At 34.2% G+C, this 24,296-nt stretch overlaps 2 protein-coding genes and 2 pseudogenes across 2 annotated transcripts; 2 read left to right on the top strand and 2 right to left on the bottom strand.

Moving 5' to 3' along the window:
* Positions 1-3,373: 3,373 nt before the first annotated feature.
* LOC143625618 (ferredoxin pseudogene) lies at positions 3,374-3,790 on the bottom strand (annotated as a pseudogene).
* A 1,226-nt stretch (positions 3,791-5,016) lies between these two features.
* Positions 5,017-9,382, bottom strand: LOC143552045 (transmembrane 9 superfamily member 1-like). Its single transcript, XM_077042380.1, has 12 exons — positions 9,236-9,382; positions 8,214-8,406; positions 8,026-8,130; positions 7,898-7,915; positions 7,696-7,790; positions 7,451-7,603; positions 7,083-7,217; positions 6,831-6,997; positions 6,127-6,221; positions 5,643-6,016; positions 5,275-5,548; positions 5,017-5,187 (listed from the first exon to the last, which is right to left on the bottom strand). Exons 1-12 carry the CDS (start codon positions 9,314-9,316, stop codon positions 5,120-5,122), a joined length of 1,758 nt encoding a protein of 585 aa, XP_076898495.1. The 5' UTR covers positions 9,317-9,382; the 3' UTR covers positions 5,017-5,119.
* A 3,986-nt stretch (positions 9,383-13,368) lies between these two features.
* LOC143625543 (uncharacterized) lies at positions 13,369-14,904 on the top strand. Its single transcript, XM_077095866.1, has 6 exons — positions 13,369-13,412; positions 13,486-13,648; positions 13,736-14,003; positions 14,133-14,238; positions 14,319-14,446; positions 14,900-14,904. Exons 1-6 carry the CDS (start codon positions 13,369-13,371, stop codon positions 14,902-14,904), a joined length of 714 nt encoding a protein of 237 aa, XP_076951981.1.
* Positions 14,905-16,324: 1,420 nt separating this feature from the next.
* Positions 16,325-23,473, top strand: LOC143625444 (uncharacterized; annotated as a pseudogene).
* Positions 23,474-24,296: the final 823 nt, after the last annotated feature.

The raw sequence follows: 24,296 nt of genomic DNA, 5'->3' as shown, positions 1-24,296 counted from the left end.
AATCCGCCGTGACCTGGTCATAGCCATGTCTTCTGCCCATCCAATATTTGTTTTTGTTTTCTTTTATTTTGTCATATGTTTTAGTTTGTTATTTTTAGTCATGTTTCACTATCCTAATTGTGTTAGTTACTAGCTTATTTTATAGGACATGTTTTAGGTAGTTCTTTTAGTTTATTTCCTATATGTACAAACAGATGATGGAGTGAAAAAAAAATCAGTGGATGATTATGAAGAGTTTTCTTTGGTTAATTTATCTCATTGGATTATGAGTTAAGTTAATTTGTCTTTGCTAGCTCGATTTTGGCATCTCGAGTGGTGATCTTAGACACGGTTTTTTAGCCGGAGCAATGAATCTGTATCTCCGATTGGTTATCGCAGCCCTACGGTTTATTTCGGTGGTGTATCTGTATCCGAAAACGAGTCATTGATCTATCCGTTTTATGTTTGAATCAAATTCCTACCCGTTACCAATTAATTCCCAATCACTAAATACTTAAAATTTCCCCATATGGAAAGCAATCCCTTCTAAAAGGCTTGATACTTATAATTTTCCCAAATAAAAAGTAGCCACTTTTAAGAGGCACGTTACTTACATTTCCCCATAAGGGATATGGCGCCTTTTAAGAGGCTCATTACTTGCATTTTCCCCTGATGGGACATAGACCCTTTTTGAGAGGCTTATTTTTTACATTTCTCCCAGATGGGACATGGCCCTTTTTAAGAGGCCTTATTACTTACATTTTCTCCATATGAGATATAGATCCTTTTAGGAGGCTCATTGTTTGTATGTTTCCCACTAAAAGGGACTCCATGCATATGCCTCATCGATCCCTAATGGGAAAATGACATCAATTCTCATTCACAATTAGTGAAAGGAAGGTCCGTTCTAAGGAGCTTGGATCCAAATACAAAATAAGAACATCATAATATATCCGCATTCAAATTGAAAACCTTATTATACCCCTGCAAACAGAATGTAAACCTTATAGCATGCCTAACATGTGCTTAATACACCACCGGGTTGAAACAGATTATCCACTAACATCTTTAGCATGATTTGTTCACATTAGTCTTTGGAAGGATAAACATATAGATATAGGACAAATCATCATGACTGACGTTGGTAGTTTAGGTTATTTAAAAAGAAGAAACATAATTACGTAAATCCAGCATAGTTACCTGATAAGGAAAACTTATTTTTTTCTTGGTTATGTTTGAGAAAGTTGGGTTTAAAGTCTCATATCTCAATCATAAATAATAAGTATAATAGACTGGAGGGACTTGAAGAGGTAACCTGAGGACTGGGCTTATTGTAGGGGGTTGAATTTAGATACGCTTGGTCCTTATCTCATCCCAAGACTCGGCCCAATAGCCTAAGTTGTTGATCCCAATTTTAATAAGTCAAAACGAAGCCAACCCATCAAGGCTTCACTCGCCCTTTATTATATAGAAGAGGGACCTCCTACTTCTTTTAGGACAGATTTAAACTATCAAGAGAAGAGAGTCAGGTCAAGAGCTACTACGAGAACGTTTCACATGAACACAAATTATCGTGTCAAGGTCATAGGAATCAAACAGCATCTACCCGACTATGGTTACTTGAACGGTTTAATGGATGTTCCAGCATTTTCATACTTGCCGCCGGTACCAAAAGAGGATCTCGCCCAGAACGAGCTCAATGGTTGGGCCCAAGGGCCAAGAAGATAGGCCTAACCAGGATGTGATGAGAAAACTAGGTCAGGACTAATTTAGTCCTTTGTCCTTATCATAAATAATAAAGACAATAGACTAGGAGACTTGTAGAGCCTACTATGGCAATAGGCCTTCGGTGCAAAAAGGCAAGTTGGCCCAAAGCAAGAATGTGTGACAAAGTCCAATAAAGAGTAACCAGGATATCTAGTGAAGGACTAAAGGAACTAATGTAGTTGGAAAGTACAAATCCCCTCACAAGACATCTAATCAAATAAGATAAGGAGAAGGAAACAAAACATTAAATGCTCCCAACTACCTCTAGCCAAGAAAGGGAGTCAAAGGCCCCATGCGCGAAGAAAGGAAGATCCACGCCGACTGGTGGATGGGACCTCGGGCAAAAGAGGGAACAAGGTACAATGGGTTGAGGAAGAATTCAAGAAGCAAAGACCATGAGATAATAAATTAGAGCTTCTTTCTTTTGCATGTAACCTTCTCCTCTAGCTATATATATATATATATATAGGAGAGGCATTCGGTGTAACTCATGACTCAACGGCCAATACATTCAATACTCAATGTGCATTCAATTATCTATGATGAGTCATTAACTAATACATAAACATGATTTTTTTTTTTTTTGCTGGATTTGGATTAGGTGATTTAAAGAAAAAAAAGTGGTTTTTTGTGGTTGACTAGAATTTAAATATTTAGATAATTTGTTATCTCAGATAGCGGATTACTAGTACACGTTAGCTTACTCTCCACGTGACTGTCCACGTCTTCCAATTGTTCAACTAGTGTCGTATATGTGAAATCCGCTATCTCAAATAGCGGATTACGTAGAGTTTCCAGACGGTAAATGTCGGTAAAAGAACTTTGCGTAATCCGCTATTTGAGATAGCGGATTCCACATGAATGACACTTGTTGAACAATTGGATGAAGTGGGCAGCCACATGGAATGCAAGCTGTAATCAGCTGTTTGAGATAGCAAACCTAATATCACTTAATTTCTAGTCAACCACCTAAAACTTGAATCACCTAAATCATCAAGAATTTCACATAAGCACCTCTCTCTCTCTCTCTCTCTCTCTCTCTCACACACACACTCACCCTCTATTTGCATACTAAAGCATATGCAGTTAGGTACAATTAAAGAACTGAAAGACGACAATAACAAAAACGGATCCGAGCCAGAGGATTCTCCTCCCTCCACAATGAGACCCAAATCCATTCCAAACACGGGGCGAATCGGGGTCTCAACATTAACCTTGCCATCAGATAGTATTCACGCATGGAAGGAAATACAACTCCTCCCTGATGAATATTATCCGATAAGCAAGACAAGCGATTCCCAAATGGCTATTAGCCATTCAGTTAGCACATGGGTGAACCCTTTCATGAATCTTTAACTAGATTCAAATAGAGGCTAAGTCAATGTCCCATGATATACCTAAACAGTATTTGGTCAAAAAAGATTAGACATGACTAGTTTACACTCCCACTACTGCAAACCAAGAAACATACATCATAACAAAACTCACAAAATGTAAACAAAGAAGTGATGTTTATGTAAAGACATTATACATCTTTATAACTAAGTAGCACATCATCAAACTTATTAATGAAAATAATAATAATAATAATAATAATAATAATAAATGTTACTAAAGTAAAGCTAACTTAACCAACAAGCTCCTCCTCCTTGTGTGTCTCAATGACAACATCACTTTGGGGATAAGCCACACAAGTTAGCACCCAGCCTTCTTCAATCTGGTCATCATCAAGGAAGCCTCCATCCGACTGGTCAACTTTGCCTGAGACGATCTTCCCAGCACATGAAGAGCATGAACCAGCCCTGCATGAGTAGGGCAAGTCAATACCAAGTTCCTCCTCTGCATGGTCAAGAATGTAGGCATTATCAGGGCATGTGAACTCCTTCTTTCCATCCGGGGTGATGAGTGTCACCTTGTGGCTGGCCATCATTCTCACTCTGCCGGAGTTGGGCTTCAGGTTGAATAGAGTGGATGGTTTGGTGGTGGTGAGTGGGCGGCGGAGGATGCTGATGCTGCCGGTGAGGGAGGCGGTGGCTGCTGCCATGGAGAGAGTTAAGGGTGGGTGGTGAGGATGAAGCTATGAATGAATGAGAGGAGAAGCCGGAGGCTTGTGGAAATAGTGTGTTTTTTGGATGAGATTTCTGCCACGTGGCAAGATTTTGTGGTGAGTTTTATCTTGTTATCTACAACATTGTTGTTCAGTTGGTTTGGATTCACATGTTTTTCTGTTTAAATGTTTTCTTTTATTGAATGTCATCTTTGGATGCACTTTTCTATAAATGTCACACAATTTTTCTAAATTATAGAATTATTAATGCTTTATCACCATTTGAGGGCAATAATTAGAAAAGTAAAGATAAAGTGAGAAAGTATTGTTTGAAATTGAAACTCATGCCAATGAGCTGGTGGAGTGATAAGGAGAGACTTTGTGTTTCATATGACTCGGGTTTGATTCCTGCCCACAGCATTTAGTTTCAGAGGCTATATGACCCAGGTTCGATTCCTGCTCACAGCATTTAGTTTCAAAGACACCAGGGTGATGATGAAAGACTAGGCGATTAGGTGGCTTTCACTAGTTTGATCCTTGAACTGAACGAGTTTTATCTCACCGCACTGTCGTGTGTGCCTTCGGGCGAGTGTTCACAGGCGTTGGCCTTAGGTGAGGGTTTTTTCTAGATCGAAATACGAGTGTATCCTGATACGATGAACAGTCGCCCATTTGGAGGATTCATTGACCGTTCAAAAAAAAAAGAAATTGAAACTCATAAACTGAAGTTTTCTGCTAATGAAATAGGATTTTTTTTTTTTAAAAAAAAATAATGTTAATATAATAATAGTTTATAAAATTCAATAAAATAGTTGGAAAGGAAAATTTTGTTTGATGTTATTTAACCTAACCCGGCCCATCTATTTAATAACCAAACAAAAACCTTTTTTTATGTTGGGTATAAAAAACATAACTATATAGGATCCTAACAATGCTCCAATTACTTGTTTTAAAATGAACCCACTTCTATCAAATGGTAAATGAAGATTCAATTTAATTTTATGGAATGGCTGATGAACAAGAATATAATAGAATATGTATATGACAAGTTTTTTCTCGAGTTTCCTTGATACATTAACACTCAAGTAAACCACAGTAACACCCCACCCCCAATAAAGCATATTCCTAGACCTTTCTTCCACATTCATTCATTCCATACATGGAAAAACGAAAGACCTCATCGGTAAAAGTTACCAAAATAAAAAGAAGCCAGTCGATGAACACCCGCTTTTAAATCTGCTCCAAATCTTCATTTGGTATCAACAAAATAAACTACAAAACCGGGAACACCACTGTGGGGCGTTTGTCTGCTGTTAAAAGTGTTCCCTAATCACACTTAATGTTTCGGTAAATCCGCCTCACAAAGAGATTAGAGCCCAAATACCCGACAGCTCCTGGACATTTAAAAGAAAGAGAGATTCAGTTTGTAAAATGAGGCATAAAAGAGAATTACTGAATAAAGAAAATGTAATGTAAACTACCACAAAGAATTCCTAAACCGAGGCAGAACATGGCAGTGTATCCAAAGTAGAATGTGGTTTGGAAAAACCCCGACATCTTGGTCTTGACGTAATAATAATATACTGAATACAAGTAGACATAAATAGCTGTAGAGGCTGCAGAGAAAAAGGAAGTCCATTGCCAGTGGTAATTCTCAGCATTTAGCAGGAAATATGTTCCCACAATTGTCACGCATACGGTCACAATGATGAGAATCAGAAAAACGAGCAGCATAAAACCATAAACATAGTACACCTGCCAACAAATGTATAATAAAATTTAAGTAACATTATAGCAATTGAACCAAAACTTTAAAAGCCAAAAATACAAGGATTTGAAGATAAGATACCTTGTAATTCCAAAAAGATGTGAAGACAAAATACATTTCAATGAAAATACTGCCAAAAGGTAGCAATCCTCCCATTATGGAGACTACAGATGGTGTGAGATACCACTTCTTTTCAGGTATAGGGCGAGGAATGGTCTTCACACGACACGGGTTGTTTGGGGCCCCACTCCAGTTTCTTCCAACAACTGTACCAAATAAAGCTAAAGGGAAAGAAATGAAACCCCATATAACAAAAACAACCACCATTGTGCCAAATGGAATTGCTGCAAGAGACCCGTAGAATATAGCAATTGTGTTTAAAACAAAGCCAATTCCAAAGCACAAAAATGGGAAAAGAGATGCGGTTAGGATCATCGACTTTATCCAGTTTTTCCCTGTACGGATAACAAAAAAAAACTTAGCAAATCAAATGAATATCTAAGATTTTAAATGTGTTTTTAAGACTAAAAAGAGAAACAGAAACATCAAAACTCAGGGTACTTACCACCATGGCGTGAATACATGCCACCACTCACATAACCTGAGACGAATGATGTCAGAGCATAACACACGATGAACGTAGTAACAATCGCTCCTCTCCTATATTAACAAAAAACTTCTCTTTTAATATGAGAATTAACAAGATCAAGATAGCAAAATTGAATGGGTTGGGTAAACGGTGGGTCAAAATGAGATTGGGTTGAGAAACAAAAAACACTTTTGTGCAACTATTTTAATTTTCAGCATATAATGTGTGATAAATATGATCTCAAAAAGTAGCATGTTACAATAATCATCTTGGTATTACAATAAAGTAATTTTGTTCTACAAAAAGTAGCATTTTACAATAACAATCTAAGTTTTAAACATGTGTGTTAAATATGATTTCAAAAGGTAACACTTTTTGGCTACTTTATACCATATCCTTTTTAGCTAACTTTTTTTCTTCTTCCATTTGACATTTGCACACTAGATATAAAACATACCCCAGATCAACCCATTCATAATTAACCAGGTCAAAATTGCAACCTCTATTGAGGCATAACGGGTAACTACTAAGTAGAATAGGTGGCACTTTTGACCTTCTATATATGAATTGGTTAATCGGGTTATGTTCTGTCTCAACCGGATCATAAAGTAGCATAGCTAAAAAAACGTAGCCAAACGGATCCAAATTCACCCATAATGTGGAAATACGGTATAACATACCCAATGTACAATGTTGCAACAATTGCAAATAAAATGACAAGAAGAATCAGCAGCGCCAATTGAGCGCCCGTTCCAACCACCGCTGACAACAAAACCAAATTACGAGGTGGTCGGAAAACATCTCCATGCACAAGCTTCCAACCAGATTCTTCACTTACATCTCTTTCCTAAACAATCAAACATTTTAAAATTCAAATAATTGGTGCCTAGAATGCTCCAATTTATGAATCTCATTAACTAAGAGCAACATACCAGAGTTTCCAGGTCATCATCTTCCCGAGCATACTTAGCATAATCATTTCTAAGAGTCCGCATCAAAATCATTGAAACCAAACCAGTGAGGAAGATAACCATCATAAACGAGTTAAAAATAGAAAACCAATGAATCTGCACAAATCAACACACAAGTGTAACCTCATGATGAACTTTCATAAATGAGAGATAAAATTAGTTTCAGTGACAACAAACAATGATTATCATAGCATAAGATAAAATTACCTATTTACCCATATTAACCTAATGTGGGAGATTTTTACTTTCATCTCTTTTCTCACAGAATTTGTCATTTTACATATTAATTTCATAAAGTTTTATAATTTGTTCAATACTCAATAAGATACCTGATGCTCAAAGAAATGATAATCCAAGTAAACATCAAAACGGCGTGCAAAAGTGATATTAGTTTCAGTCCATGTGACCGAGTAAGTCATGTCTAGTGTTTTCCCAGCTTCCAGTGGTTTTGGGTTCTCTTGAGTGAGATTAACATGAATGATCTGTAATAATAAGAACCCATGAGATAAGAAAACAGTTACTATGAAACCAAATTACCACTGTACAAGCTCGTATACAGATATAAGATAAAGACCTGATCTTTGTTGTATTTCATAGTAATATTCTTATGAGTAAATAGCATATGTTTGCTATCACTATTCTTATCAGTATGTATCTCCCCAACAAAACCTGTATAAACAACAATTGTAAAAAAATTATAAACATTAGTATGATATACTAGAACATTAAAATATGAAATTGTGTAAACAAAGGTGGTTTTGATAGATGATGCATACCCCAGAATGGCAGGTCATCTGAGTTAGGATTCCAAACAGCAAAAACCAAAGAAAATGATATCAGAAAGAAGAAGATGAAACAATAAACATATGCAAGTATAATGTGAACAGAAGACTAAAAAGCGCACCCATGAAAAACTCAAACCAATAGTTATTCTCAATGGCTTCTTTAAACTGATTAACCTTTGATTCATCAAGGTCAAGTTTACAAATTGTAGCCTTCTCAACATTCTCTGCAAATTGATACATGTTACTTATGTCATGTACAATTTGATTACGTAAGCTAAAACATTGCAAGAAACAATTACCAACTTACTCTGAAACTTGATGTCAAATTGACTATCAATAAGTTCGTTTCCACCCAATACTTCACCTAGACCACCCCATTTGTGCCCAGGGTTACCCGGCTTACGACAAAATGGAAGACTGTAGTAGTTATATGTTTCCTGTGGGTTATTATAAGGCCCAACTTTATTCACCCAAAGGTTGACTGGATCATCTGTATGATACTGCAAAACAAATCATAATGTATACAGAGTAGAATCAATACAACTGGAAAACTACACACGATTACGCCAGAATATAAGTCCATTTAATTGTAAATATCGATTAAAGGAGTACCACAAACTAATAGGGGTGTAAACGAGCCGGGCTGAATTCAAGCTTGGTCTCGGTCTCAGCTTGTTTATTATTTTTTTAATTGGAAAAACACATATGATTACACCAAATTACAAATCCAATTAAATTGTAAATATCGATTAATGGAGCATCCAAACTGATACGGATGTAAAAAAATCCAAGCTAAACTCAAGCTCAGCTCGTCTAGAGCCGTATTTCTAAAACTCGAGTTCGGATCGTGATTATTTAGTCAAGTTGGAGCTTGGCTCAGTCTCAGCTCGTTTATTGTTTTTTAATTATTTACATATACATTTATAATAATAATAATAATAATAATAATAATAATAATAATAATTTTATACATAATATAACAACTATTATTTAATTAGTTTTATCATATGTTTATATATAATAACAGTTATTATATAAATATATTAGATAAGAGGCTTGTTTAGGATCGGGCTCTAGCTCGTTTATTAAAACCCGGCTCGATTCGAATGAGCGGTTTGGCTTGCTTACACCTACACACTAATAGGTATCTAAACCCTAGCAAAAACTACAAACCTCAAATCTGGAGCTAAATCTCGCTACATAAAACAAAACTAATGAAATTCAATTGCACTGAATTGTAAAATGCAGGCATTGATAATGAAAGATGTACGAAATTGAATGCTGAGTGTTGTAATTAAAATAATTAGGGTTTGGCGTTAGTTAGCCAACCTTGTGGTCGTACTCGGAAGCCACCACCGGCGACGAGAGGAAGGAGGCGGCGGAGAGGAGGAGAACGGCGTGCCACGTCATGCTCGCCGGCGATTGGATTTGGATCTAACGACGATTGATCGGAGAATTTGATGGCAAATGATATCAGGTCTGTCTTTGTAATATATATTGTTTTTCTAAATTCAGCAAGCCAAATTGTTTTGTTTCATTGGAACCAGTTAAATTTAACTTAACTCTTTAAAGCTTTTTCCATATTTTAAACTGATTATTTGTAAGGCTTATTTAGAAACGGCTTGGTTTTTGTTAACCGGAAGTTTAAACTTCCGAAATGAAGCACCGTTTTGAGGTAGGTTTTATATCAATCAACTCGTATCATCCTTTTGATTAAAAGCCCAAAATAATCAGTTTGAAATCAGGAAAAAGCTTAACGGAGTTAAGTTATTTTTAACAGGGTCCAATGAAAATAAAAGGTGGGACCGGTGGCAGGGATTTTCTATGATAGGATTATTATCGGCCAACCTTAAAACGTGGGATTAATAGAATCCAATTTGTCAGCCAACATGTCCTAATGAAACTTATAGTTTAGTAAGCCGGCCTCTGGTATCGTAATATGACATACGATTTGGTAACATACGGTTTGGTAATGTATCCAAATTGAAATGAGGAAACAGGTTTGGGTTTAGCTATTTTTATTGGAATAACCGGGTACCGAAAAAGATTGGTGTATTTACATGGAGAGCTGAAATGGATAAAGTACATCACTAGTGGCATTAACTAAACATAATGTGGCGGCTCCTTTGGTTACATGCCCGGTTTGTGGTGAGGTAGAAGACTCGGCGGAGGGCATTTACGTTTCATGTGGCTTTGCTCAGGTAACTTGGCAGGTGATTCGATCGCAGTGGCGCAAGACTCTCATTTTCTTTGCTTTTAGTATTCATGATATTTTGGAGATGTATAAGCAAAGCGGAAGGCAAGAGTGTTTCATGCAATATGCCTCCTTACAATTTGGTGTATACGGTCTATAACCAAAAACAAGCACAAGGTGATAAAGTGGTGAGAGACATTAAAACATTGGTTATATTTGGGTTCGGAATATGGCAAAGAAGGAGCTAATTACGTGGGAGATATGGCGTACTTTAAATTTATAACATGTGAGTATGCCGAAGTACTTATCAATTACACTTGTTTTTGTTTGTAAATTCCATTGGGTTTTCTTGTGCACCTGGATTAGTTAATACCTTAACTATACCGTTTGGTGATGATGAAAGTTTTTATTGATCGTTCAAAAAAAAGTATTTTTTTTCTTTATAATAGCTTTCTTTTACGTGTATGTCATAATCTAGAATTTTAATATGTTGTTTTTCACGATTTATCAAACCTAGTATAAATTTGTACATAATGACAACGGAGTCGTGACGTCCAAGTCAACTGACCAAATATGTCGAGACGAAAAGTTTGTTGACATCACGAAATTTTTTTCACAGCATAATATATTCATGATTTTAGTATTTTTTTTAGCAACCATCAATTTTTTTTTATATATTTTTAGCAATTATACTACTTTTGTTAACTGCAACAAACTATTATATGATTTTGCAGCAGACCAACCAGAGTATTTATTACTTTTACATCCAACCAGGTGTTGAAAGTTTACAGCTCAAAAAATATTATTATCTATTATCTTGCAGCAAATAAAAGAGAAAAGATATGTAGGCAACTAAAAGATAATTTCCCCTTGCTGAGATCATTAAAGCATATTACACAAAGTGCATAAGTTCATACAAATTTGCAGCAAATAAAAGATAAGTTCAAAACAACTAAAATTAGTACAGACCCAATATCAACGGCTCGTTGAAGCTTCAACAACTTCGTAGAAAACACCAACAGCATATCACGCGGTAGAGACCCGTCGGGGGGTGAATAGCAATCCTTTTTAGGAGAGGGGAGCACACAAGTAAATATTTTATTAAACATATTTCATTCTCCGAACCTTTCAAATTTGTAAACCTCACACTCCAAAGCTGCAACAGGCCCATTGTATTGTAGTCTACCCGTGGTGGCGGGCGTGCATCATGCTGCAATAATACATTAATAACCAACTAGTATTTAAATGCAAAAACTATGATATTTTAAGGCGAGTGGTATTTTACATACCCGGTCATTGACTATCATTTCAAGAGTCGGCAGATTTGGGAAGCTCGAAATCAATTCAAGAGCACGTGATAACGTCATACCATTGTCTAAACGTATATTTAGAGATTTTCAAGTTTTGCAAACACAACTAGTTGTACATCATCTAGTTTCAGAATATCAAGTAAGGGACACCGAGTAATAACCTTCTCAAGTTCACTGTTTTCTCCAAATTGCATAGACAACTCTAAGCTCAATAGGTTTGGAAAACGGAAAACCATGAAATGCTAGTGGAGGAATGAAACAACAATTGCGAAGTTTCAAATGTTTCAACTCTAAACAAGAGAAAAGATAGGTGGGTATCTTAAACGGTCTTCCATCCAAATTCTCAAGAGTGAGGTCCTTACTTCCTTAATTTTCTGGACAAGAACAAAATCCAGTGACTGATATCGTCATCCAATATGGAGTAACCGTAGTTATCTGTGAAGAGAACAAATTTAGTAATGGCGCCTCTAAGATGAAGAAAAAACCTACTTATAACTCTCACATGATTCCTTTTGGCTTGTGTATTTGTTAAACACTCAAAGAAGTTGTCATCAAATACGAGGTGGCTAAGCATAGTCCACTTAAACCTTCAGGTTTTTGAAAAGATATCAGTACTCACCGCGTCTTGTAACGACAACCGATTCATAATATTAGTTATCACAATATCTGTCATGTTGCTTATAAAATCTTCCGGTGCAAGCTTGGATGCTTCATGTATCCCGTTAATCGGTTCCATTTTTGTAAGAAAAATGAAATATATTAGCCATTAATAAACTATAATTAAAGAGCTATGACATGCATATACTAAATACCTTGTTTTCATTTTTACTAAAGCCTCATTATGGGTCAAAACATGTGTTACATAACTATATGCAAGAGAGTTAAAACTCAATTTACAAAGAAAATAAAACTCCATTTCGCACAAAATTCGGGGTTATATATGTAACAAAAACTTCATCACGAAAGATTAGAAAGCTTGATTTGTTTATAAGTAGAGTTAAGTGCCATTTCGTACATGCGGTTTGTTTAATTACTCAACTTTAGTACCATTTTTGAATTCATTGTAATTGGCTACCTCATTTTTCTAAAACTTGTCATTTTATTACTTTTTTCTAACCTTGTCTATTTTTTCGGCTAAGTTAGGGGTAAATTGGTAATTTCGTTTAGTTTATTTATTTTCTATTTTGAGCTAAGTACTATTTTTATATATGTTGTTTGTTTAATTATGCAACTTTATTACCTTTTTTGAATTATTGCAATTGGATACTTTGAATACTTTTGGATACACAGGTAAATCAAAAGAGACATTATACATTGCATTTCACAATTAAAAGGTAACTAAAATCTTCAGATAGGATCTTCAATAGACGATTCGAATCACCATCTAGCCATTCATGATTTTGATAAGGTAAGCTATTTTTCTTTATTCGATTTCGATCTCCTAAATTAATACAGAGGAACGATGCTAGAAATCACAAGGCATCATTGCCAGGATACAGTGGCTGGAATAGGAGTAAGTCTGGAATTTTGAAGTTATGGTCGGGATTCCTAATGAAATGCTGGCTACTATAGCTGGGGAGTATGAAAGCTGCTGAAAATGGGTCTCTAAGAATGTATCTGACCATATTAATAGTTTTAATGTCAATATTAGGTTAGTAATTGTTTTAAATTCTGTGTTTTTATTATTGTTGCTGTTATGTTTGTTGATTTACCGTTAAGTTATGGGTAAAGTGGATGAATGTTTTTAAAGTGATATTTCCATGTCATTAATTATTTTAATTTAATCATTTTGAAGATAATGACTATTCGAATTTGAATTTCTTATCATTTTACTCCTATCTTTACTCCTTTGAAGTTACACTTCCCATTTTTTAGGAACTGTTTATGTAAACGCAGCTATAAATCAAAGACTACTGGACGGCTCCCTCGTCATCCTACAATTGTTTATATCAACCAACATGTCAGCATCTACCAATGAAAAGCAACTCCTTGGCAATACCAGGTAAATTTTAATTCATTATTTATATTCAAATATTAACTGTTGATACGTGACTGTTTTCGTTTTTCGTACACAGCAACACTTTGGAAGATGATATTCAAATTACCATGCTCAACAAACTTCATGTGTCAACAAAGGTTTTCAATGTCAAGGTCCGTATTATCCGGTTGTGGAAAAATATGAGCTATATGTTACAGGGTCAAGTTCACACCGTTGAGATGGTTTTAGTGGATGAAGAGGTAATTTAATGTGTATTGGTTAGACATATATTTTTAATGCTTGCTACTTGAATATTAACGTCTTGTATTTTTATGTTTAAATGATAGGGAAACAAGATGCTGGGTAGCATCATTAACGAACATTGGCAAAATTTTAAAAGCTTGATTGAGCTCAACTCTACTATCTTAATTACTAAGGCTTCTCTTGCTGAAAATCGTGCTGCCAACAAATTTATGGGGAATCCTAACAAAGTATCTTTTAATCATGAAACTAACATTGTTGAAGTTATTGATTTCTCAGGAGAACCGTATGGCTTTACTTTTGCAAGTTTTGAAGATATGAACAACAATCTGTTTCCACCATTTCATACAGTTGGTTAGTAACTGAGTGAATTAATTTTACTTCACTTTTTTTTTCAGAAATTTATTTTAATCTATACTATTTATACATATACCACTTCATTTTTTATCTAGAAATTTATTTTAATCTAAAGTATTTATACAGATATCATTGGAATTGGATGCATTACAAGCTTAGAAAAGCCCACTACTTTTCTAGGAAAAGGAAGGGAACCAACACCTAAAGTTATTGTCCACCTTGAAGATTTGAAGTTTGTTTTTTTTTATAATTATGTTACTTTTTTAATTAGCATTTTTTTTAATATTAAAATACATCTGAATTGATATACAGCCGTAATGCTATTAATGTCACGTTCTTTGGGGATTATGCTAATCAGATGACGGATTATATTTCAAATAATCCAGACAAAACAAACGTTGTAATTATCTTGCAATTTGGTAGATTCAAGTTTTGGGGAAGTAAGTTTTAAAATGTTGTTTACTAAGCGCGTTTATTTTAAATTTTTTCAATCTTTTTTTATTATTTTATAACAAAAACATGTTAAACGTTTTTGTAGAAAAAACATGAGCTTCAAACAACTTTGTTTATTCAAAGCTTTTCATCGATGAAGACATTCAAGCCATAATATCATTTAAGCAAAGGTTTGTTATAACTTTATATGTTGTTAATGCATATTATGTTTAAATTTAATGTTCTCAATACATGTTATAACTTTATATTACTATAATACTATAGTTGTTGTAATTATATCTTTAGGCTGATTGAGCAAACAAGCCATAATATCATTTAAGCAAAGGTTTGTTATAACTTTATATGCTGTTAATGCATATTATGTTTAAATTTAATGTTCTTAATACATGTTATAACTTTATATTACTATAATACTATAATTGTTGTAATTATATATTTAGGCTGATTGAGCAAACAAGTGGACTAACGGGTTCCAGTCAGAAGTCTATTGGCGAATCTGTCAATTGATCTCTTGAAGATGATTTCCGTATCAAGACTGAATTCAATAACATTGTAGAAGTCCATATGAAAACGGTTTGCTGTTACTAGTATTAAACAGATTCAATTGTATTTAAAAAGCTAATAGTACATATCACAATATCATTTGTCTATTATTACAGGTTAGATCAGTCGTCATTCTTGGCACCATTAAGTATGTACCGCCAGTGGTACTACTTATCTTGCAGCACATGTCCAAAGGGGGTTAGAAAGAGTGATACAAAATGCAGCAATGATAAATGCAAAGATAAAGAGTTCTCTCCAATCAATAGGTATATAAATAAACATTTATCCAATTATGGTTTTGGTTATATTTTTATACAACCTTTTTAAACCAATTTCGATGAATAATATATGCGAATATTCACCTAAATACCAGAAACCAGTTTTGTTCATTTGTTTTAAAACTGTCTTTAAAAGATTTCTTTCTCCACTGTCAAAATTTATTTCATTTTAATGCCTTTTAGAAACTTCATAGTAAACTACAATGCAAGGAGGACTGTTACCATGACTGATTCAGGTTGCTGTCCCGACCCGGCAGCCCTATTCAGTAACCAACGTCATGAATGTAAACTACAATGCAAAGAGGACTGTTACCATGACTGATTCAGGTTGCTGTCCCGACCCGGCAGCCCTATTCAGTAACCAACGTCATGAATGTAACCTTTCAAATTTTTTTTTTTTTTTTTAAGGTTTAGAATTCTTATACGAGTACAAGATCCTACTGGCATCATAGATTTGACATTATGGGATAGAGAAGCAGTTAAAATTTTGAAAGTTTCTGCTAATGATTTGGTCGAAAGTATTATAAAGGTATACTTATAATAAGATAAATGAATAATTCATGGAAATAAGTATTTTATACTTTCACTTTTCAATATATATATATATATATATTGCAGGGTGAAACATCCGAACAATTCCCTGATGTTTTGAACAATTTATTGGAGAAGAAATACGCTTTCAAGATTGATATCAAGAAATATAATGTGGATAGACAAGAAACAGGTTTTGGAATCTCTAAATTTTCTGATGATTCAAAGATAATTGACACTCTTGAGAACAAGTTCAATCTAGAGCAGTTATGTATAAATGTTCATATGACTAATATTAATATTTTTTATTTTTAATTAAAATTAAACATGGCTGCTTTCTCAACAGAATGACTTGTCCGACTCCATGCATGTGACAACCGGAGATATCATTTCTTAAGATATTGTCAATATGAAGGTGCCCTTTCATTTTTTTTCACATTATATGTAGATATTTATTCCATATATAAATTTTCATTAACTTACTTCCTTTACTGTTTTCTTTATAAGGATTCTATGTCGTTCATTGGTGATAATACAACACCGCTGTCATGTGGCAACTCTGCTTTTGTGTCCTCAAGTACTCTAAAGTGTAGTTTGGTTGATGTGTACGACGATGATGAGATAGAGCCAACTAATTCTGCAACAAAAGCTGCTGCGAAGCCTTTGAAAGGCGATAAAGAACATGAGAAGTTTGGAAACCTACTAATTCCAAAAAAAGAAAAATAATCGGTGGCTTAAGTTTTAAGAATTGTCATTTTGTTTTGGATGCTTTTTAATATGTTTGGAACAATTTGTTTGTTTTGGATGCTTTTTAATATGTTTGGAACAATCTGTTTGCTTTTCAGGATTTATCGTTAAGAATTTTGAATTTGCTATGATGCTATTTTGAAGTTGGTGAATTAATTTCTATAATGTTTTAATTGTTACATTATTATAATAGTGTTGATGTTATGTCTAAATCTAGATATTCCTTTACTGCTTGTACCACCTAAACTTTTAAGTTGTGGTTGCATATTTGGTTGTTTAATCTGCGTTAACATAAACCAATTTCTTTTACAATTCATGGCTACAGCCGGTGTTGCTTGCCTAGCTCTGTTGTCTAACATTTTATTTTTTAAATATGTGTATGGACCCGTCAATGTTAAACATTTAGCAAGGCTTCCTAACATATCGAAAATAGATAAAAGTCGACCACTTACCCAACCAAAATACACCGTAACAAAGCTACGAGAAAAGTTAAATGTCAGTTGGGCCTTTATATACTCATACTCATAGGTTTGAGAGCAGACAGGTCAAATTCATTAATGAATCTGAAAATGGATTGCAACTTCTAAGCTCAAAAGAATGCAATGGCTTCCTACCATCGAAAATAGAGAAAAGTGACTGTTTGTTAGTTGAGTGGATAAATATAAAATAGCCCCGAAAACCAGTTACGTATTGAACGCGTCCCGCAACCGTTAGGCATTACACAAGTACCGGCACCCGGCTACCCATTTGACGCCTACCTTACGGTATTACTATTTTTATATTTTATATTATTATTATTTCAACACTTATTTTAATTTGGCCCGATTTCGCATAACAGTGCGCTGGTAGGCACACTATCGGCGACCAATTACGTATTGAACGCGTCCTGCAACCGGTTTCGCGTTACACAAGTACCGGCGCCCGGTTACCCATTAGACATGTACCTTCCGGTATTAGTATTTTTATATTTTATGTTATTGTCATTATTATTATTATTATTATTATTTGAACACTTATTTTTATTTTTTTAATAACTGGCAATTAATTAATTATAAAACAATTTAAATTGGGTCTTAGATTAGAACGGGGACTTGGTTGTTAATTTAGTTCAAAATCTAATTTTGAACACATTAATTAATATTTTAATAAACAAATACAATCTGTTTAAACATTCATTCCTCTATCATGGCTCTGTTTTCAAATCTTTTGGCAACCAGGTACATGTTTTCTATTCTTTACAATTCTGTGATAGGTTTTACAAACTAATCAATTATATGACCGTCTTTCAAAGGAAATTAACCAATCGATTTTGTTGAATCTATCACATACGATCTGAGTTCTCCGTATCAGCTTATTTTTGCTACATCTCCAACAATTACTTACATTAAACCGACCTGATAGGTATGTTGGTCGATTAAAACCTATGAGGTTTTTTGTTCTTAGTACTATTGATTTACAACTTAGTAGTATTGATTTGCATCTTTTTTTATGTGTTTTTTCTTTAGATATCAATATGGACAAAACTTATTGTAAACAACAAAGAAAAAGAAGAAGGCTTTTTTTGAATTACAAAAGAAAGAGGGGAAAGTTTGTACCAGAAAGTTCTTCTCATGCATAGAACACAACAAACAAGAAGATGTAAGTTTTTTTTAATAAATCAATATTTGCAAATGCCTTATAACATTTAATGTTGTATATTTGTGTTTATATTTCAGATGATACAACACATCAGTACAGTTTAATATCATCAAATTCAAACAGGCATGCTTCGGTTGATAAAGAAAATGTCAACTCGCATGATTTTTTAACACATCCTCAAAAGAATTCCACTTAATCCTCTCCAATTATAAACATTACAAGTCCACTGAGTAACATCACCAATGGTAAGATTCTATAAATTCCTCATTATATTTTACATAATACACAAATTTATTAGAATGATATAGTATACTATCTTGATTAGATTCCTAAATCAGCTAATAATATTACTTGTAGTTATTTACCATACCAGCAATACACCAACAACTGCAACACCAATAATGTCAACATTCTCATTATTGTCTAATGTGGGGACATCATCAAATACATCGACGCTCACTAGGAAGGGCTCTTTTACGAAAATACCTCCAGGAAAACGAAAGCTAACACGGAATACAATATGCACAAGTGACATACCTAGCTTTGATTTGACAGAAGAAGAGTTTGTTGATCAAGAATTTGGTAAAGACATTTTCAAAGGAATCTCAAAAGGTTATATATGAATTGAAATATTCTATTTATTTTATTAACTAGCTTAGTCATTACTTGCCACTACTTATTTAAAATATTTTAAATAACATAATATGATTTAATCAGATTACTCGGATCATAGCGATCAAAGTGTTATATGTGAGATGTGTCATGCAAAATTATGGAAAGACGAAGCCAAAAGGGGACAAAAGAACAAATGGTGAGAAGATTAGTTATTTCATGTGTTGTTGCTACGGTAAGGTCCAGCTTCCAAAATTAAAGGAACCGCCAGCAGATTATATCAGTCTTTTTAATTCATCTGATGCTAAGAGCAAATTCCTTTTGAAGAATATCCGTCGTTACAATTCAATGTTGAGCTTTACATCAATGGGTGGTAAGATTGACAAGTCCATTAATAAAGGTAACGCTCTGTTTATTTTCAGACTTAGCGGCCAAAATTATCATAGCATTGGAAGTCTTCTACCAGCAACAGGTTCTAAACCAAAGTTCGCTCAACTATACATATATTACACTGATAATGAAGTCTCTAATCGACAAAGCATTTTTGAGTATGTATTCATACATGACTTTTAATTTTTATAGAAAATTATAGCACGCTGTCATTTATCACAGCTCTGATTTTACATATACTAATAATCATTTTTCTTAATTTTTCAGTCAATCCGATAATGGCAAATCATCAACTTCAAATGTGATTGATCTTCAAATTATACAGCAATTAAAGCACATGCTAGATTCGCATAATCAGTTGGTTAAATGCTATCGAATGGCAAGAGATTGTTTTTCTGAAAATCTGGCTGTTGACTTAAAGCTACGACTTATTGGTAGAAGGCAAAATGATGCAAGGACTTATAACTTACCAACTGCTTCGGAAGTTGCTGCTTTAATTGTTGGAGACATTGGTGATTGTATAGATAACCGTGACATAATTGTGAAAACTCAAGAAGGTGGTTTACAAACTGTAAATGAACATCATCCTTCGTACCTCGCCCTTCAATATCCATTGATATATCCATATGGTGAAGATATTTACACAGTCGACATTCTTCACCGAGGTGTTGCTCAAGATTCAGAAGCTAAAAGAAAAAAAACAACTATGAGAGAATTTTTTGCTTACCAAATTCAAGACAGAGAAAATGAGTTTTCTACGACTCTTAATTCAAGGAGGTTGTTTCAACAGCAATTAGTTGATGGTTATACGATGATCAAAAGTGAACGGCTCTATTACATTCGAAGAGAGCAGAAGGCTCTTAGATATGAGACGTTTGAGAATTTAAGCAATATTAAAAACAAAGGAAATAAAGATGCTTCAAAAGTTGGACAACGGATTATATTACCGTCATCTTTTACCGGTGGGGCTCGATACATGATGCAGAACTATTTAGACGCCATATCTCTATGTAAGTGGTTTGGATACCCTGATTTTTTCATAACTTTTACATGTAATCCAAATTCGCCCGAAGTTAAAAGGTTTCTTAATGATACGATGCTTAAGGCCGAAGATAGGCCTGATATATTACGCAGATTGTTTAAAATCAAGTTAGATGCATTGATTAAAGACTTAAAAGAAAAGGCATTGCTCGGAAAAGTTCAAGCAGGTATGATATAGTTTTTTATTAAACTACTTTTATTGCCATTAACATATACATATATATATATAATGTTATATTATGTTTATTTAACAGTAAGCATAATTAACGTTTCCTAAATTATATGTAGTTGTTTACACGGTGGAGTTCCAAAAAAGAGGGTTGCCTCATGCGCATATATGCTTATTTATGCATCCCGATAACAAGTTTCCAACGGTTGAATATATTGACCCGCTTATTTCCGCTGAGATTCCGGACAAGAATCAAGACCCTGAACTGTATTCACTTGTAAGCGATTTTATGATCCATGGTCCATGTGGTGCTGATACTATGAAATGTTCCTGTATGGTCAATAAGAAGTGCTCAAAAAAATTTCCAAAGAAGTTCCATGATGAAACTTGTGTTGACACAAAGGGTTTTCCTATATACAAAAGAAGAGATTCGGGAAACTTTGTTGTCAAGTCTGATGTTCACTTAGATAACCGAAGTGTTGTTCCGTATAACCATAAGCTTTTAAGAAAATATCAGGGACATATTAACGTGGAGTGGTGCAACCAAAGTGGATCAATTAAGTATTTATTTAAATATATTAACAAGGGTCCGGACAGAACAACTGTTTCTGTTGTACAAAATAGTAAAGAAGATGATTCAGATGAAGGAGTGGATGAAATAAAAGAGTACTATGATTGTAGATATCTTTCAGCATGTGAAGCAGCCTGGAGGATTTTTTTCATTTGATATTATAGATACCCTTCAGTTATCAGACTTCCATTCCATCTTCCTGATAAGCAACAAGTTTTTTATGGTCCGGATGATGATGTTGAAGATATCCTTGAAAACCATTCAATGGGGCTTCAACAATGTTCACGCCTTGGATGGAGTGTAATAGAATTTATGATGAGGCAAAAGATCTTAATTATATTGAATTTCCCTCTAAATTTGTTGGGAACGAAGAAAAGTTAGGTTCTCCATTGGTAGAATTCATTCAGTGTCACCACACATGGTGAAGCGTATTTTCTAAGAATTCTACTAAACAAAGTAAAAGGTCCAACATCATTTGAGGACATCCGCACTGTAAATGGTGTAGTATTCCCTACGTTTAGAGACGCATGCTATGAGCGTGGCCTACTAGATGATGATATGGAGTATATTGAAGCAATTAAAGAAGCAAGTAATTCTGGTTCCGGTGGTTATTTAAGAAATTTATTTGCCATGATGTTAACGTTTCACTGTCTATCTAGACCCGATTTTGTTTGGGAAAAAAGTTGGGAAATTTTGTCAGATGGTATTCTTTACAATCAGCAGCGTGCTTTAATTTCTACAGGTTAGTTAAGTTTATTAATCATTTAATTTCTTTAGAACTTTATATAAAAGGATATATAGATAGATGTAACACTAAAGTTGTAATTTTCTGTTTTTCTTCTACAGATTTATCACTTACCGAAGATCAAATAAAGAACTTGACATTGTGTGAGATTGAAAAGCTATTACTTCGGAATGGTTCGACACTAAGAAACTTTGAAACCATGCCTTTCCCTGATGATCATGCTGTATCTACCTCTAACAATCTTTTGATCAATGAAGAGCTTAATTATGAACCGCAAGATCTTCAAAACGAGTACGATAATCTTTTTGTTTCATTGACTGAAGAACAAAGATGCATTTTCCTTGAAATCACAGAAGAAGTTGAAATAAATAAAGGAGGCGTTTTTTTTGTTTATGGCTATGGTGGAACTGGTAAAACGTTTTTATGGAAGACATTATCTGCAAGCATAATATCCAAAGGTCAGATTGTGTTAAATGTTGCTTCTAGCGGAATTGCATCTTTGTTATTGATAGGAGGTAGGACGGCACACTCTAGATTTCATATTCCGATAAACCTAAATGAAGACTCTTCATGTACTATAAAGCCAGGCACTGATGATGCCCAACTTGTAAGTGAAACCAGATTGATAATATAGGATGAGGCACCAATGGTTCATAAACATGCATTTGAAGCACTAGATAGGACTTTGAAAGACGTGCTGAAATGTAATACATTGCCGTTTGGTGGCAAAGTAATTGCTTTTGGAGGTGATTTCAGGCAAATTTTACCAGTTGTTCAAAACGGTAGCAGAAGTGACATAGTTAATTCTTCTTTAAGTTCGTCTTACTTATGGTCAGAATGCAAAATCCTAAGACTAACTAAAAACATGAGGTTGCATGTAGTAGGTGATCCCTCTAATATGGAACAAACTAAGTTGTTTGCTTAATGGCTGTTGGATTTAGGTGAAGGAAAAGTTGGTGGAAACAATGATGGGGAAGCAAGTATTGAAATTCCTGATGATCTTCTCATTAAAGTTTCGTTGGATCCTGTTTCTGATCTTATTAACTTTGTCTACCCTTCTATTCTATCAAATTACAAGGAAACAAATTTCTTTGAAGACAGAGCACTACTTACACCTACTAATGAAGTTGTTCAAGAGATCAATGATCGGTTGCTATCGATTTTTCCAGGTAATGAAAAGGAATATCTAAGTTCAGATAGTATATGCCAGGAGGAGTATCTTAATGAAAATTTTGATGAATCATTGTACTCGCTTGATATTCTAAACGGGCTAAAATTATCTGGTTTGCCGAATCATAAATTGGTGCTAAAGGTTGGGGTTCCGGTTATGCTATTAAGAAATCTTGATCAAAAAGGAGGGTTATGTAATGGAACCAGACTTCAAGTAAAGTCACTAGGAAATCGTGTTATAAAAGCTAAAATTATATCTGGAAGTAACATTGGGGAGCCGGTTTATATACATAGGACGTCACTCACACCTACTGACAAAAAAATTCCTTTTAAGTTCAACGAAGACAATTTCCATTGGTCGTATGTTTCGCAATGACGATAAATAAGTGTCAAGGACAGTCGCTATCTAGAGTGGGTTTGTTTCTGAAGGAGAGAGTTTTTTCGCATGGTCAACTATACGTAGCATTATCTCGAGTAAAAAGTAGAGACGGGCTTAAACTGCTAATCTTTGACAAGAACGGTAACGTTACCAATACAACTACAAATGTGGTATACAAGGAGGTATTTAGAGAGTTGTGAAATCTATATTAAATTGAAGTTGCATTTGTTGATTGTAATTCGACTTATGTATTGAATTTCTTTTGCATTTTATTTTATGGAAAATTGTAGTTCATATGTTGGTATCCTATTTAAACTTACATAGTTAAATATTTTGTTTACACTTAATTCATTACATAATCTGTCAAATTGTATAAATGAAATAATGTCAGCCTTGGATTGTAGGTGACAAAACAATACTTCATTTTGATGTTAATTCCAATACATTTACTGATTTGGGATTTCCAGATTCGTTGTGTATAATGAGGTTAATTTGTTTGGTCAACCAATTTCAAGTAGTAGTGTTTATATCTTTTATGGAGGATCAACATCATCACGTTCAAAACCCCAAATTCTTCATTCAAGGAAAGAAGAATTGTTTAGCCACCGTGCATTTTGGTTTTGTTATAGATGATGATCATTCAATCTCTCTCGCATCCTTTCTCTCTATCCCCATTCAAATAACAACAAACTTCCTTTTCTTTTCTTTAACTTACCATTTAAACCCTCCTATTATTGTTATTATTATTATTCATTAACTTATAAAACATAGATCTTTCTTTTTCTTTCGCATATGAATGTTTTGGTTTTTCTGACTGTTATGTTGTTCCGGTGTGTGCATGGTGATCTGTAACACACGTTATGAGTAATGGTAAATGGCTAATCATGTAATGCTTTAATTATTTTATCAATTTTTTTAAAAATATTCTTCAAATTCAAATTTATTTTCTCTGACCCATGTACCACACGAGTCAGTAACCTAGTACATAATATATGAAAGACAACCTACACATTTTTTTTTTAT

Source organism: Bidens hawaiensis, unplaced genomic scaffold (genome assembly GCF_021521415.1).
Source record: "Bidens hawaiensis isolate Kalapana, Puna unplaced genomic scaffold, B.hawaiensis_p1.1 tig00000055_1, whole genome shotgun sequence".
In the NCBI taxonomy this organism is placed as follows: Eukaryota; Viridiplantae; Streptophyta; class Magnoliopsida; order Asterales; family Asteraceae; genus Bidens; species Bidens hawaiensis.
This window is presented reverse-complemented; position numbering and strand designations above follow the sequence as displayed.

Coding starts and splice junctions, on each gene's coding strand:
- LOC143625543 (XM_077095866.1), top strand. CDS start 13,369: ATGTCAGCATCTACCAATGAAAAGCAACTCCTTGGCAATACCAG. Junction 13,413..13,485: donor CAACTCCTTGGCAATACCAG/GTAAATTTTAAT, acceptor TTTCGTACACAG/CAACACTTTGGAAGATGATA. Junction 14,004..14,132: donor TCCACCATTTCATACAGTTG/GTTAGTAACTGA, acceptor GTATTTATACAG/ATATCATTGGAATTGGATGC.
- LOC143552045 (XM_077042380.1), bottom strand. CDS start 9,316: ATGACGTGGCACGCCGTTCTCCTCCTCTCCGCCGCCTCCTTCCTCTCG. Junction 7,604..7,695: donor TGAAATACAACAAAGATCAG/GTCTTTATCTTA, acceptor TTATTATTACAG/ATCATTCATGTTAATCTCAC. Junction 7,218..7,450: donor ATCATTTCTTTGAGCATCAG/GTATCTTATTGA, acceptor TGATTTGTGCAG/ATTCATTGGTTTTCTATTTT.